The following is a 17,726-nucleotide window of genomic DNA, read 5'->3' as shown; positions in this document are numbered from 1 at the left end:
ATACGCCCATGGTGCGACGCTTCAGTGCCCTCCAGGGCCATCCAATTGAGCTACAATTGAGCCGCACAATTGGGGTACGTTCGAAAAGAATGTACATACTGATACATTGTATATATATATATATATATAGAAGGGGGAGGCTCACCTCCGATCGTGTGTAAATAAAGTAGCAAACGTCGCAAAAGAAACGCACAGGAAGGCTTAATAAAAGCCGCCAGAAAGTGTGAAGAACGCAAGAAACACAAAAAAACACAAAAAAACCAAAAAAAACGAAAGAGAGAGGAAGGGAAACAGCTGCGGTCAACATAATAGCCCTTACAACATCTGGCCATAAAATAAAAACCCGCGCTATAGCCCGACCCGACCCATTAAATGCTGTAATTTACGCAGCTCTAATCACTTTTTTTTAATCACTCCTATGCCTATTAGCAGGAGACGGTGGGCTATCCAACATTTGGAACCCTTGTCCTTTGTATAGTTTAGTTATAGGGTTTAGTTGTAGATCTCAGAAGAGGTTATAGAGGTCAAGAGGTCAGAGAGTATAGCCTAAAGAACTGTAGGGAGTTCTTAATAGTTGGCTAAAGAATCCATGTTACTAAACATCTTATAGAGGATAGTTTCTTATAGATGATAAAGCTTTTATTGCTCTATAGCGATATTTAGATATTTCAAAAGATTATCTTAAAGATCTTTGAGATAATATCGTAACTTCAAATATAAAATAAACTTCCAAATAACTGAATCAGTAATCTTCAAATCCTGAATATTCAAGGTTCTGATCCCTTATCCTTATCCCTAAGAATGGTTTCTTGTCCCTCATAGTGCTTATTATAATATATTATTATATTTTGAAAGGTTATCTTGAAGATCTATAACATTTAAAGCTAAAAAGATAATATAAGGTTTGCAATTATTCTGAATAAAGTAAAAAAGTTTCTGAATAACTACGTTTTAAATTCTTGATCCTTATATAGCATTGTTATAGATCCCTTATAGCGCATATATTAAGGTACTTCAAGACTTTTAAAATTAAACCTTGAAGAACTTAGACGACTTTATGACCCAAAAGATAATATAGTTTCCCAAATAACTGACTAAAAAATTCAAAATTGTGGATATTCCAGTTTCGGGTTCTTTTATATAAGGTTCTGATACTAATAGGGCCTTAATAACAACATTTCTTAAGGAATTTGAAAGTAATCTTGAAAATCTAAAAGATTATAACTAAAAACATGCTATAGTGTCTGGATAAATAATGCAAGTTTTTGGATATCCAAATTTCTGATTAAATACATCCCCATATAACGTTTACCCAGACAGTTTGTAACTTAATATTTCAAAGTTTAAATCAAAGAACTAAGAAATTATAGCTAAAAAAAAAAGAAACTCTAATATAGTAAAATGTAGTGTACTATATATGGTTTATCTAAAAAAATTGTTTTAATAATCTTAAATTTTGATATATACAAGTTTCTAATATTTTTATTCTTTTATATAGGGTAGTTTCTAAACCCTTATAAATAGAGCTTATATTTTCTCAAAGAATCTATTAAGGTAATGTTGAAGAACTAATAGATAATAACTCAAATCATGGTATAGAATTCTGAAAAATTGATAAAATAATTCAAGTTTCTGGATATTCAAGTTTCAACCTTTAAAAGTATATATAATACTCTATAAGTTGGTATACCCCTAGAGCTAATATTACAATATTCCAAGAGCTAATCTCAAAGATCTGAGAGATTAAAACCAAAAAGATTAAATAGAGTTCTCTCAGTAACTAAATAATACTCAATTTTTCAATGATTATTATAATAATTCTATAGATCTCAAGATCCCCTATAAGATCTATAAAATATTCACTCATCCCCAACAAAATTTTGTTATAAACTCCACATATTCCCTTAAAGACAACTGGTCCTACACCATTGACCTCTGCTGTACTTGCAGGGGCATCAGGGGCGGAGGGTGGAGGGTGGACACGGTACTATCTTATCGTGACCCTGCCCAGATAGAGGAGGAATACCGAAGCAAACGTGATCGTCGTGCTCGATACATAAACCCCATTGTACGACACCCGGGGATCGTTCGATCGAATCGGGGGTTGGTTTTCCTTCCCCTTTCCCCTTCCCGGGGGGAGGGGGAACCGGAAGTCCATTTCGAGCCACCTACCAGAATGATGTCCTGCATCGTCATCCGCCGCAGCCGTGACCGTTGCCGTTGAATCTCCGGTTTCGTTGACAGAGAGATCCCCTCCAGCTCCAGCTCCAGCTCCCGATACGGATACGGATGTGGAGGCCAGGTGTATGGCCAGATCCTTGATCTTGAAGCGCTCGCAGATCAGCTCCTCGCAGTGATCCGCCTGGAAGTAGCAGTTGAGCTCGTCCAGGCTCAGGGGGCAGACGTCGTAGGGCTGGTAGAAGTGTTTCCCCCAGCTGCCGTAGCCGCTGGAGCTGTCGCTGCCACCACCCCCTCCACCCGCACAGCTGGACAGGGATCCCTGGTGCATGGCGCCGCCGGTAGCAGCTATACCGCCCCCGATGCCGCACACCGCGCCCCCTTGGAGGCCGCTGTTCTGGCCGGACTTGAGGAGGGAGTTGCTTCGGGATACTTTGGTGGAGTGGGCGCGCCGGATGAAGCTGAGGGACTTCTTGGGGGGCGAGGCGATGGCCGCAATGGGCGGTGGCGCGGCTGCCACGTCCGGTGACAGCTTCGGCGTCGACTTCAGCAGGAAGAGGTTCTTCGGCGGGAAGCTGTGCGTCAGTATGGAGGTGGCCGACGAGCTGTTCTGCAGCTTATACGGCGACCCGGACACTAGTCCCGATCCGAACAGCTGGCGTTGCTTTTCGCGATTCTCGCGATCGTGGTCGTGGTGCTTCTCCCGGCTTTCCCGCTTGCGCTCCAGCTCATCCAGAGCCGCCGCCTCTCGCAGTACAACTGAGGGCGATAGGTTCTGCGGCAGAGTCTTCGACTTGGCCCGGAGTGTAATCGTTGTCGTGGTCGTAGTCGTGTTTTTATTAGACGGCGATGACGTCACTGCTGACGCTGCCGTTGACGCCAGACCCCTTTCGACGGAGGGCAGCGGCACGGCCAGTATATTGGTTCGCGACCTGGACTTCATCAGCTTTATCGGCGTCGAGGTATTGGTTTGCATCCGACTAATCTCCGACTCATCGTCGTAGTCGTGGGCCATGCCGGTGCTCTCCTGGGCCTTCGGCTTGGGCGGCGTGGCCAGGACTATGTCGTTGTCCTCGTTGAAGTGGGTGCGGGGTGCCGCTGTGGGCGGCAGCGCTGGAACTGCCACCGATCCCGATTCCCCGTCACTGCCGTTCAGGCTGATCACGTTGAGGACGATGCCGTAGCGCTTCAGTTTGGAGGGCGAGGAGGAGGAGTTGGCGGCGGCGGCGGCACTGCTCGCGATGGGCAGGGACTTGAGGAGCTGCTCCCGGTGGCGCGCCTCCGAGGAGTTCTCCTCGTCCTCGTCCGAGTCCGAGTACTGGCCGGCGTTCTCCGAGCCACTGATGCTCCAGTTGAAGCCGCAGGGTGGCGACATCTTCGGCGTCGCCGAGGATGACTTCCTCTCGAAGAGGGCGTTGATCTTGGCCACGCCGCTCTTCACCGAACTCCCCGACTTCCGGAGGCTGTAGTTCCGGGCCGACTTGCTCTCCGAGCTGCTGCTCAGGCTCGAGTTGCTGGCCGACTTCTGGGGCAGGTCCTTGGGCTGCTCCTCGCCTTCCTCCTCGTCCTCGATCACCAGCGGCACATAGAATGTCGATCGTCTCCGTTGGGTCTTCTCTTCCGGTGTTGCCACCACTGTCACTGCAGTGTTGTTGTGATCCGTACTCTGATCCTGGTTTGTTGTACCTACTATTGTTGTTGTTGTTGTTGTTGTTGCTTCACAAGCCGCCTGCAACATTTTGTGGGCGCCGTGTTTTTTCGCTCAGTGTAGGTCACACACACGCACACTCATATTTCACAAGAGAGCCCGAAAAAAAAGTGAGTGACAGAGAGAGAGAGCGACTCTGGAGTGAGAGAGGCTAGCAGGTATCTGGCTCTCTTTTTTTTTCTCCCCCCTTCCGCTCCCGTGTGTTTGTTGACGCTGCAGCGCTGCTTCTTGATCTTTTTTTTTTTTTTTTATTTTGCTGACTCTTAATTCTGGTGCTTCTTCTTCTATTTGTATTCCTTCTGTAGATTTGCTTTTTTTTTTATTTTAATTTTTTTTAAGTGTGCGTTTGTCGCTTGGCTTATAAAAATTATGCGCTCAAGTGCATTTCCGCGTTTTTTTTTTTTTTGCTTCTTCTGCAGTGGCAGTGGTCGTGCTTTTGTTTTTGTTTATCGCTGCATCGCATCACATTGTCGCTTGGTTAAGTTTTTCTTTCCATTCTCTGTTGTTTTGTTTAATTTTGGTTTTTAGTTGCAGCAACCACACACACACACAAACATATACAAATAAGCAGATAGAGAGGGGCGATGCATGCACTAATACACACGCACTGCACGCATTGTTTTGTTTGCAGGAATGCGCTCGAATTTGGGTTATCTTTAAAATCCACAATTAAAACAACACCAACAACACTCGCCACAACAATTTAGAAAAAACAGAAAAAAAAAATAAATAAATCCGAAAACAGGACAACGAACTTCGCGGAAAATGGCCAAAAAAAACGACGCGCACGCGCTTCGGGAGAGCGCCAGGAGCTGTCGAAGAGGATCTGTTATGCTAATTACTCGGCGACTGCAACCGTTTTTGGTTTGAAACAAACAAAAAAAAAAACCGAGTACGTTTCGACCCGATCGCGATTCTGGCCTGAAGACCATCCGATTCGGTCGAGAAGTGGAAATATAGTAACCAAAACAGAGAGCCGATTCCTACCCTGATCTCGCAGGGTTGCCAGAGAGCCAGTGTTGCCAGCTGTTTCAGTTAAGACAAGCAACGGTTTTTTTCAAAGAAATATATAAGAAGAAAGGATTTTCTTCCATAAAATAGAAGGTTTACAAAAGCTTTTATTTATAAAAATATTAACTCTTATTTAAAACTCCTTTTTTATGTGTTTTATTTTAATAAAACGGTATAAAACAGGCAACACTATTTTGATCTTTGAGCTAGTCACCCTGTGGCTTTTACTTTAACTGCCACAGTCACCCTGTGTCCCTCTCTCTCACGATCAGTGCTCTCTTTTATCTTTCTATGAGTGCGAATGAGATAGCTTATATGTGTAAGAGTAATAATAGTCTTGTAATTAAAATAAAAACACTGTAATTATAATACTCCCTTTCGCTAAAATGTATGTACCAATGGGCTAAGAGGAATCATAACAAAATATACTAATTCTATGGGAAAATATTACATTAACCCATATTAGTAATAATATCTTTTTAGGATTCAAAGGGTCTAATTTTTTAAATTTTGTTTAAAATTTAAGGTAATGGCTTTTAATACTTTATTTTATTATTTATATTTTTTTGTTTTTAAAAAGAACATTTTTTGTAAACACATTCAGACATGTTGCTCCCTTAAGGGTTAAGCAGGATGTCAGTAGATACCAGAGAGAGAGCCTAGCACTTTAAGAGAAGATAGCGGTTAAACTATACAAATTCCAAAGACCATCTAGAAAGATAAGAGAATTTTATCTTCTTGCCAATTTCCCGAACGAAATTAAACCATTTTTCTTTGTGAAAAGTAATTAGAGGAAATATTCAAGGAGCCAGTTGGTTTTAGCCGACTACATAATCGCACTTTTACTGGCTTTTGTTTCTTCTTCTTATTTTTATCTCTCTGGCTGGGCGAAAGCAATTGAAAAGTATCCCGCCGTGAGAGTTGACCCTACAGTGTCAATTTTCGACGCCAGACTCCCTGCAGGGCATTGATCGACGAATGCCGACCATGTGCCATATGCTGTATGCCGCATTCTGTATCTATGGAATACCGATAGATAGTATCTTTTTTTTTCCCCCCCCAAATACCCGACTTACTGGCAGAGTGTAAGAAATTGGATTGAAAAAAAAAGAAAAAGAAAAACCTACGAAACGAAGCGGAGACTACAAACTAAAGGCGAACGCAACATAAGGGCGTGAGTGGCAATGTGCCTCGTAATTGATCTAATTGAGAGCAGGTACAGATACACACACCGACACACTCGCACTTTTGTGTCTGTGTCTGCGTTTATGTAAATAAGATGCACAGTGGTGGTCAGGAAAATAGTGACAAGAAGAAAACTAAGTATCTTCATTTTCTATATTTACAGAAGCATGAAAGGGATTTTTGTTTAAAAAAATGTATAATTAATAAATTATAATTATTAAATTACAATTATTAATACAAATTAAATCCACCATATTCTTCCTGTGTTTGGTTAAGAAGACATTTATTGTTATATTTTTAAATTTAAACCACAATACTTTTCATAATATTAAAAAAAAAATGATTTTTCCCACAAAATAAGCTTTAAACCACGATCTAAGTTAATTATAGTAGAATTTTCCATATTTTTTTTTTAACAACCAATATTTTAAAGATTTTACTGAAGTTTTGAATATTTTCATACATATTTCCTTTTACTATAAATAAAAGAATATAAATAATAATATATGAATATTATTCTACATATTTTTTACTATAAAGTTCTAGTAAAGTTCGAACCCTGACCAATATTGAAAATAATTCGTATTCTTATGTATTGCAATTGTATTCAATATCTAACATTTATTATTATCCCTAAACAGTTCTGTATTTCTTATGATACAAATATTACTATTTTAATTTTTTTTAAATCAATATTTATTTTGAAGAACCTAAATTCTCAACCCCTAGTGTATGACTACTTAGGCAGCAGGGCAAACGCATAATACAAATTAGGGGGAACCCCGAGGCCGTTCCCTCGCGCGGTAACGCTCGTTACCTCCATTTGAATTTTTCCTTCTTTGGCTGCGGAAGTGCGTGACTATGGGGTTTTATGTGACACGTTCACCTCCTTCGCCAGTGCCTTTGAAAAAAAAATACAAAATAAAAGCGGAAGACTTGTTTATGGGCGACTCGAAAGTAACCATTCTTTCATTTCCCTACCCATTATATCCATGGGCATTATTAGCATAGGGCCGGGCCCAACGAACGGGGCTGGGAAACTCTCAGAGGGGTTGCGATACGAAAATACGGGTCGCACCAAGTAGGGGGCGAGTTGGTGCGTTTTCAACCCTTGACCACCGATCGTTATATAATCAACATCCTGTCACAAGAAATTCCGTTACATTAACATAACGGTGGTAGAAGAATGGCACTCTCAAGGTATGCAGCACAAAATACTGCAGCATACTTTTGGGACACAACAGAAAGTGCAGTATTTTTGTGTAGAAAAGTATGTAGAGTATGTAGAGTGTAGAGTTTGAATATTCAAGAGGAGAAATAGTTTAAATTCCTTTAAAAAAAACACAGAAATTAAATTAAAAACTGTCAAGCCAGTAACTGACGTTACTTAATTTATATCTCAATCAGTAGGTGATTGATTTAAAACTAGTTTCTGACAGGGCTTAGTCGCGGACTAAGATCGGAAACGGTTTGTAGAATCAATTACTATCATCTGGTCTATATAAATATTAATGATAGGAGAACCGGCACTATCAATCTCGAAAAGATATCTACTTAATTAATTTTCACTTGCAAATCAAACGAGTTTTGAAAAGTTGTCCCACCCAAAAACAGACACTCTTTGTCATAAAAAAACACTATGTGTGGATTATGGCTCAGATCAGTGTTGAGCTCATCGGGAATTAGGGGAAAAAATATAATATAATTTTTGTAGCTGAGCTGGCTTTAAAAAAAAGTCGAGCATTTGTGGGTTTCTAGGTCTGGTCTTCTGGGTTTTGGGTTCTGGTTTTTCATTTTTTTTTTTTTGTTGTAGCGCCACATGGTAATCGGGGGAACAATGTCGCGACATTGAGATGTGGATATACATACAAATAAGAGAGTAGCTGAGTAATTATTATATATATAAAAATATATATACATAGGGGAGTGCTGTTTCGATATTCAAGCCCTCAAACAATCAGGCTTGTTGTGTTGTGTTACCTTCGTTCAAAGATGTATCATTTAGCGCCGTATCGAAATGAATCCGAGGCAGTGTCTTCGATTTGTACTCACCTGTAATGACAAAAAAAAGCAAAAAGAAAACAATGAGTTTATATAAACATTAGACGGGTATTAAGTAATGTAGACTATCTTTAATTGGCAAGCCAAAGTAAGCATGTTGTCGACCCATTTACATGACCTGACCTCTGACTTTCTGACTCTTGTTGTGAATTCATTTCAATTAAATGCAAATTATAAATTGCTGGCGCGAACAAAAAAACACAACTAGAAAGTTAAAAAGCACTGGGCATGTGGGCCAAACTCATAAGTTGTGCAATTGTCGTAGGTGACCCGGGGGAGACCGAGATCTCCACTCTAGACGGCGTCTGAGTCGCCACTTTATACTTGACTCTACTGGGTTTCCCATCAACCCGTCATTATGCGTTGACACTTTTCCCAACACTCTTTTTTTTCGTTTTTTTTGCTGCATTATCTACTTTTCCGCGGGTCATCACTCCGTAACTGTGTAACTGTAAAAATTATGCCGCCACACAATTGACTTCAAAGCGGAATGACCGAACGACCCCCAGAGATCCGTCAGATACCATCCATCTGCCCAGCAATGATGATTGCGGATTCTCGATGATGTCACATCCGTCATTCCCTCCATCCCATCCATCCACCCATCCATCCTTCCCTTCTTTAGGAAGAACTCTCCTCTTCCGAATTTTTTATTTCAAGGTTATAGTTTTTTAGTTCCAAAGGTTCTATTATTTTTAATCTTTATATATTTTTTGCTGGTATATTTATAACTAATGAATTTTTGGTTTTTTTCTATTTTTATCAGCATGTTTACATTTTTGTTCAATGAATAATGAGTAAGCGGATCGGATATATAGTTAAATTTTTGAAATTTCAAAGTTATTTTAGAGGGTTTTTTTAAGAGAAGAGGTTTGATAAAAATTATAGGCAATATAGTATTTATAACTTATAAGTTAATACAATTTTGTATTCATTTTCCAAAGGCGTTACTAAACTAAAAATGTATTAAGTTTTCAAATAAGGGTTTTCCAAAAATGTATTCATATAAGGGTTATTTCAAAAATAACATATTATTATAGGAATATTCTTGAATTTTTGAGTTGAACATCTTGAAAATCTTTCCAAGATATTAAATAATATTTTGATAAGAAAAAGGGTTCCAACTTTAAGAAAAAACGAATAAAAATATTGAAACATTTTAAAAAATATTCATAGAGCTATGTATATTAATATATATTTATATTTTTTAATATTTAAATTTTTGCAAAAACCCCTTCCTTCCCGTATTGTTACTTACTCCTGCCCGCATTTTCCAGCGTAGATGCCGCCGATCCAGCCCCCGAGCTGCGATCCTGCTGGTGCAGTAGCTGATCCTGCTGCAGCTGCTGCGGTTGTTGCAACATCTGCAACTGCTGCACATCGCAGTGCACCTCATGAATGGGCGGCGTGGGGGCATCGTCCCGCTCGCCCCGCAGACAGGAGGCCAGGCCCCTGCCCCGTGGCATAGTGCTGCGACGCAGAGCCGTTGTCGTTTGTGGCGTCGTCTGCTGGTTGTGTGGCAACAACTGAGGTTGTTGCTGCTGCTGCTGGTGATGGTGCTGGGGGGGCTGCGTGCTGCGGGGCATGGAGTGCATTTTCCTTTGCTGGTTTGTGGCATTTTCCGCCACTGACTGCATTTGCACCTCGTCGCTAATTGCGCGCAAAGCACCGCAGTTCATTTTCTTGTATTTTGGTTTTGGATTTTGGTTGATTATTTTTGGTATCCTTTCTAGTCACAATTTTCACAATGTTTTGAGTTTTTATTTGATTTTTGTGATTTTTTGGTTTAAGTTGCTTGTGTGGGCTTTAGTTTATCCCTAAACTTGACATGGTTTCCTGTACGAAATTTAATCAAAAAAATTGTAATTTTTTTCTCTACACACGCGAATATTGAGTAACTGGTCTGGCTTTGTTTTTAGGCTGTTGTGTTGGTCTTTTCCTTGTTATTTTTTTTAATATTTATTTTTTTATGTCTTATGGCTTGGGCCATCTGACATCGACGGTTTCGGTTTCGCTTGCCTGCTCCGGCAATTAAGATTTATGGTCATGGCGTGTTGGCCCCTGTAGGCGAGCACCCCTACTGGTGTTTCCCTGTGCTCCACCCCCGAAAAAAAATATATATACACATGTAGTATTATTCTTTTGGCTCTTTTTTTGTGACTCTAAAATTGCCTAGCTAATTTTTCGTAGTGGCTTTTCTACTTCGGTTTGGGTTTCGGCTTCGGTTTCGGTTCTTGTTCTGCACACGCGCGACTGCGCAATGAATTTTCACAAAAACCAACCCAGAGCCATTATTCTGGCTTAAATTTTCCTTTTAACTTGTACAATTTCACGCTCGTTGGCTTTCGACCGTTGAGTGCAATGGAAACGGAACAAAAAAAGAAGGTTGGGGGTTAGGAACGAATGGAATTGGAACTAGAGTATTTTTTTTAGGTATCTGAGTTGTGGTATTTAAGTGGTATTTTTTCAAAATTTTGTTTAGTTTGAGAGTTTTAATGATAAACTCAAAGAATACACTCTTTAAAAAGTTAAACTTATGGAAAAGACATTTAGAATTATAATTTAGAACTTTTATTACTTTAAAATAACCTTAAAGTTTAAAAAAAGTTCAAGAAAATGACTGAAAATTTGAAAAATCTTCGATAAGACCTGCATATAATATAAAAATACAATTCTGTATCATCGGTAATTATCGATAAAGTCTATTAAACTAAGCTTTCAAGCCACAATTTGTAAATACAGTCTTGAAAAGCAAACAAAACCTTGAATACCCTCACCCAAGCCTTAATAACAGACCATTAGGTCTAATTTATCATTCACTTGGCGGGTTTCACTTAAACCATCGAGTAATCGAGGCGCCAATCGATAAATGCTGGCCAATTATAGCCAGAGCCCAGCATAATGTATGCAACCGGCCCAAGGCGTTGAAAATCAGTAATGATTTTAGAGGCCCGTGTGTAGCCTCGGTTTTTGGTTTTGGCTTTCTCTTGTTTGGTTTTTGCATTTTTTCCACCTCCCCCTCCCCCCCTTGGGTGTGAATTCTAGGCCTCAATTTTGTGGTTTGCTGATTTCCATTACTCGATTTTCCTCTTGCGTGTGCGTTTCTTATTATTTCTTATTTTATTGCCATTAAAATAATTTTCCATATTGCCCCGTTTTTGGTTTCAATTGCTGCGTGCCCAAAAAGAAAACTGGCTACCATCATCGCATATTTATATATTAATTTTCTAGTTTTTTTTCCCCACCCCCCTCCCTCTCTCCCTGTGCGTGCTCTGGTGATAAACATAAATTTCGCCAGACTTGACTATTTTTTTGTTACTTTCTCCAACACAGTAGCTACGACAGACACGCAGCAGCTGTTCTCTCCACTATCTCTCTTTCTTCTTTGCTCTACACTGGGAGAAAATATGGGGACATTTTTTATGGTTTCTATTTTATGTGAAAGGGATTTTGGGGAAGAGATTTATGAGGGGTACTGAGTAAAATATGAAGTTTTTGGACATTTACTTTGTGGCTTTATATCTTAAAATGTTGAAAATATCAAAGAATCTTTTTAATTTTAAATAGAAAACCTCAAATTCTATGAAAAGTTAAAAAGTTTCCTTAGTTATCTACCTAATAGGTATAGTATTTTATGTCATATTATATAAAACAACATTAATTACTTTAATTTTATCAGATTTCCTTAAGGAAGAAAATTAATAAAGAGCCAAATATGTATATCTCGTAGTTTATTTGTTAAATATTTCATTTTTCTGCAGAATATTGTAAATATTTCTCAAACTACCATATGTTGTCTCTTATTTCTTTACCCATATATATTTGAAATATTATTTTTTTAGTATTTGATTCTAAAATATAATTTAAAAGCTTAAGAAACTGCCACATTCTTTCAGAAACTTGATTTTTTGTAAACATAAAACCGAATACTATTTCTCCCCGTGTATATTAATGTCCTGTTTTTTTTTTACTCTCTCAAGCGAGACGCCTACATCGGCACCTGTACGCCCAGACAGTTCTGGCCACTTTCGCTGTCTCTTTCCACTGGTTTTTTGTTCCTTTTTTCCACCTTTATTTAAACGGAAGTGCAAGCCAATGGCCAGAAGTGCTCAGAATTCGATATGCTGCCCTGAGTCCCAAGTCAGTTCCTATACAAAGTGTACATACGTACATATATCTGTGTATATCTTTGTATATATACGGATACATGACTCCTCTTGCGGCTGCTGCTGGCCAGTGTATTTTTTATTTATATTTTTTTCTTTTTTTTTTTTTGTATGGGAAAATGAGAAAAACTCCAAACAAAAGCGGCAACTGCAACGGATGCGCCATATAAAGGCAGCAGAAGCATGCAACGCTTCAAAGCTGAAAGCTCTTTTTTTCCGATTTATTATTTGTTTTTGTTGTTGTTGTTGTTGTGGTTTTAACAACAAAAGGCGTTGGCGTCACATTGTGTTGGATATACATATATATTTTTTTCATTTAAAATTTTTTTTTGTTAAATTTGGAAGCATCCCGTCTGCATAATGAATAATTTGACAGAGATGCATTTTTGCACGTTGTCGATAACAGGCACCAAAAGAAAAAAAAAATACACGAAAGGAAAGCCTCAACTTCCGGCGGAACCGAAAGCTGTATGCTCTTATGGTCACTCTATTTTTAGAAAAATAAAAAAATTACAAAGGTTAAGGTTATTCCTATAGGGGCTAAGAGAGAAGGTGGCTTGTATAGTTTATGCAGGTTTTGGGCTTGATAGGATTGAAACTAAGAAACCTAAGGGGGGATACGAATTTTATGGTCACTCTATTTTTATGATCACTCTATAATTTATGGTCACTCTATTTTTATGATCACTCTATAATTTATGGTCACTCTATTAAAAAAAAAATACCAAAAGTAAATTTGGTTCTTTGTGTAGGATAATATGGGTCTTAGGCTGTGGGGGTCATATGGGGCATTATTCTAAGGATCAAGGCTATTCCTTAAGAAGATACAAGATTTGTGGTTTTATAGATTATAGATGATAAGATCGATATCAAAATTGATAGTTTTTAAATAAGAATCTATATTCTATATTCTCTTTATGGTCACTCTATTTTTAGGAGGAAAAAGTTTACAAATAACCTTATTATTTCTATAGGGACTGAGAGAGAAGATATAGTATAGGTACTGGGGCTTGCGAGTTTTGAAACTAAGAACGCTAGAGGTTGATAAAAAGTGTATGCTTTTATGGTCACTCTAATTTTTCAACAAATAAATACCAGAAACTATCGTAGTTCCTAACGTAGTTTAAAAGCTATAATTAGAGCTATAAATTAATGGGCCTATGAAGGTTTTTATGAGCTTAGGTTTTGGCCTTGTTAGTTATGAAAGCTAAAGTTCAAATCCGATAAAAAGACTATCGTAAGGAGGTTCAGGATCTTTTATATACTTTGTGCTAGGTTCATTTAAGAATTATTATTAGCTTCATAGTTTTGGAACTTTGAGCCCGAGTATACGTATATTAAATTATAAAAGAGCTCAATGTTATAGCTATATCTTAGCAAGATTTACAAAGATATTAACATTTTCCACCATACCCTCCTAGGTGGAAAGAGTATAAAAACGTCAAAAACAGCGACGTCAATCCATACGTAGACTTTGCCCAGACATTACTGATTATGTATGCATGTATGCAGGTCTACAATATATCTCTCTTTCTATAATTGCACTTGGGGGCGGGCCTCTGCCTGGGCCTGGGATAATAGAGCTTCCAGGTAAAAAAAAAGCCAAGTGATAAGCTATATAAAGAAAGAAAATACAGAGGATGGATGACTCAGGTAAAGGTGTAAAGAACAACAGCTAGATAAAAACAGAAGGAAGGAAAAAGTTAAGAGAGAGACTGTTTTAACAGATGATAAATGATCAGCAGCTTCAGGAAAACCTAGCATTTCCTCCTCATAAATCCCAAGAAATCAGATAAGGCTTTCGCTTTTTCCAACAACTTCCCATGAACCCAAAACAACACTGTATTTCTTTATGAATCAGTTGGATACAAAGGGGAGTTTGATTAAAATCGAGTGTAATATGAGGTTGTACAATTATGACATTTTTTGGAAGAGGTTTTAAGCTTCCCACACTGCAAGACCTTAGGAGTATTATATTTTATTTTAATATATTATCATGCAATTTAAGCTAAACCTTGAAAATCATTCTTTAAAAACCAAGTTTTGCCTTCTATTTTCATTGTTTTTCAGAATTTTTAAATATTTATCTTTAAATTATAGTCTTTTTTAAGTAAAGCCATAAAAATACCAGAGTTTGGACATTTCAAAGACAATAGTTTTTTGGACTTTTCATATAATTTTTAAAAATTTTAGCCGCTCTTTGTTTAGCTCTTTATAATTTTAGTTTTTGTTACTTTTGTTACTTTTTGCAAATTAATGTTCCAGCGAATTTGGAAGAGACCCCGACTGCGAGGAGGAGCTCAAGCCCAAGCTCATTAGGTTTATGGCTAATATATATTATAATGAGTATCGCCTTATAATAGGCACTCTCTGGCCGCTGCGGGGACGTGGGAAAATTTCCATCTATTGTCGCTAGAACTATAACTATAATATGATAGAACCACCAACAACGACTGACAATAATAGCGAATGCTGGCAGAGACGCCAACGAAAACGCCAAGCGCCAGTAAAGCGCAACCAACTATGCCAGGGTGTTATGCAAGCGTGCACCAAGAAAAATATATAGATACTGAAAAATAATTATATAAAGTTTAAAAAAGAGTGTTGTCTTTTTTAAAAAAATGTTTGGAGCTATAGTATAACTGCTAGTAGTTTTCTAAATATTTTTGAATAGAAATAAGAGTAGCTTTTCAATTTTAAAACAAATTTCAACAAAGTTTTCGAACACAAGTCATTAACTGCAAGTCTACAAAACTAAATTTTGAACAAAGATACTTCAGAAGATTATATCGAATTTATGAAGAAATTAATATGTTTTTATGATTTCTGGAAAATATTTTTATTGAAAACAGCAGATATTTTTCCACAACTTTTTAAGAAATACATGATGTTTAATATTTGTTTAAATATTTTCATTGAAGAAAAGCCTTAAAAATTAATAAAAACTACATGTTAATAAGTTCTGATTATTAATTTCAAAAATAAAAGCACCCCAATTTTTAGGTATTTCTCCCAGTGCATTATTGCGCAGATCATGGCAGGTATTATGATAGGGAGGTTGTATGGAATTACGATATTGAAGAAAAAGGGCCGTGGGCTCTGCAGCTCCGGTCGGTCCTAGGTCATTTCCCTCTCTCTGGGATCATGGAGAACATGGCCAGAAAATACAAAAACAAAAGCCAAGCTAAGTAAAATAAGGCAAAGCCAAAGATCTTAGATTTCTATTATGGCATTTCTTTCATCTTTTCGTTTTTTTCGCATCTACACTGGGAGCCACTGTACCCCCACCTCTGTTTCTTGTATTTTTTCTTCTTCTTCAGCAACATTTTTATTTTCTTCTGGATGGATTTTTTTCTTCAATTTTTTTTTTCATTTTAGCCGGCAAACGGCGAATTGAAGTCGCGGCGTAATTGACGTTAGTGATGAGATCAAAATGGACCACAATGATTGCGGTGATAATTGCGACACACACACACACACACACACACACATTTGGGCACACGCACTGCTGAATGATGATAAAATGGTCGGGAAAAAGATACAAAGATACAAAGATGCATAGATACAAAGATACAAACAGACAATATATGGGAAATGTTTCACGCAGAAACTAACAATACTTCTAAAAAAAATAGAAAACTATATTTTTTCAAGCTAAATTTAAATTTTATTTATTTTAAATATATTATCTAAACTACACTCTTTTTTTGGTTAGACAAGCCAAATTCGGCAAAGCCATAAAAAGCAAAGCTTCTTCCACAAACAAATTCTTCCACATAGAATTCTTGTAATTCTCTTCTCGGTAATGTTTAATACTCTCTCCAATCAAACTGCAATTTTACTTTGAAGTTGAAGGCACAGAAAGAAATAATTTTTAATAATTAAAGAAATTCAAGAAAGGCCAAGAAATTCTGTCAGACAATTATAGTATGTACGAACATTTCCCTACAACATTTTGAAGAATTAGATTCGGAAAATGCCAAAAGATTCTATACAAAAAACACATATGTAATATCTATAAAGTTTGTTCAATAAGTTTTATAAGGATAGCTTTTAATATTAGCTCAGAAACAAGCATGGTAACTAACGGATATAGTAACTAACTAACAACATAGTAACTAATGGACAGACTAGTAAGCTTTCGATCAATTATGTAAGAAAAAATATTATTTTTGTGAAGTTAGGTTTTAATAAAAAAATTTAACTAGGAGGGAAAAATCAATAAGAATCGACGGACAGGTGGACAAACGGACATGCCAGTATAGAGCTCTTTGGAACTTAAGATCAATAAAAAAGAAATGGCCTTAAATGTTGTATTTTTATAGGGAATAAAACTTTAGAAAGTTGTATACCTATATTTTTATTAAATCTTTTAACGAGGAGTGAAGAATACAAAGAAAACTGACGGACAGGCCTCTAAAAAAGCCTCTTCAGAGGCCACCCCCTTCCTTTAATTTTCTATATTTTTTAACCATCCATAACAAGTAATCTCCTAAGCTTTTTTCAAGTGTACTTGTTGCTGTTTGTGGCTACACATGGCCACCAGGCCCGAGGAGGCTGGCGTGGAGGCACTTTTGGGACCCCCATCACAACTTGTGGAACTTAACCCGCCATTTAAAGCGTCCCAAGCAAAGGGTCGCCCAAATACGAAAATCCGACGGTGGATGGTGTCGTTCGGATCAGGAAAGGGCCGATGCTTTCGCTGCTCACCTCGAAGCAGCCTTCAAGCCATTCAACATGTGCACGGAAGAGGACAGAGCAGAAACGGAGTTCGTACTGGCCCTACCACCCACGGACCTTAGCCAGATGGAGCCCGTATCGGAGGAAGAGGTCAAGGAGGAGGTGTCAGGCCTTAACGCCAAAAAATCTCCGGGTGCAGATGGGATAGAGGCACTCGCGGTCAAGCTTCTCCCACCTTCAGGAATAAGAAGGCTCACAACGATCTATAATGCGTGCCTAGAGAGTGGACACTTCCCCACTTGCTGGAAACAGGCGGAGGTCATCCTGATCCCAAAGCCTGGAAAGCCAGAAACTAATCTCGCCTCATATAGGCCGATTAGTTTACTGTCTGTAATCTCCAAAATACTCGAGAGAGTATTTTTGCGCAGATTGCAGACAGTACTGGACGAGGCTGGTTTGATCCCAGATCACCAGTTTGGTTTCAGGCGCTCTCACTCCACCCCCGAGCAATGCCACAGGATCGTGGCAAAAATCCTGGACAGCCTCGAAAGAAAACATTACTGCTGTGCTGTTTTCCTGGATGTCAAGCAGGCGTTTGACAGGGTCTGGCACCCTGGTCTAAAAGCGAAGCTCAAGAGGAACCTGCCACAAAAGTATTACGATTTCCTTAACTCGTACTTGACCGACAGGAAGTTCAGGGTCAGAAGCGGAAATGCGACATCGGAGTACAGGCCCAT

The 17,726-nt window shown here is 38.3% G+C and overlaps 1 protein-coding gene across 6 annotated transcripts in view; it reads right to left on the bottom strand.

Moving 5' to 3' along the window:
- The window catches only part of raskol (Ras GTPase-activating protein raskol), a 55,037-nt gene that overhangs the window by 11,483 nt on the left and 25,828 nt on the right, over window positions 1–17,726 (bottom strand). For 2 of the 6 annotated variants that reach the window (XM_043210095.2, XM_043210096.2), the window contains one exon: window positions 8,063–8,134. The exons of 2 other annotated variants lie outside the window; for them this stretch is intronic. In XM_043210095.2, the coding sequence (XP_043066030.1) occupies window positions 8,063–8,134 (72 nt within the window). Of the gene's footprint in view, window positions 1–2,172; window positions 4,853–8,062; window positions 8,135–9,401; window positions 9,980–17,726 lie in introns of those variants that run through there. 2 more of the 6 variants (XM_070276777.1, XM_017239682.3) reach the window with 2 other exon arrangements.

This window comes from Drosophila bipectinata, chromosome XL, assembly GCF_030179905.1.
Source record: "Drosophila bipectinata strain 14024-0381.07 chromosome XL, DbipHiC1v2, whole genome shotgun sequence".
Taxonomy (NCBI): domain Eukaryota; kingdom Metazoa; phylum Arthropoda; class Insecta; order Diptera; family Drosophilidae; genus Drosophila; species Drosophila bipectinata.
This window is presented reverse-complemented; position numbering and strand designations above follow the sequence as displayed.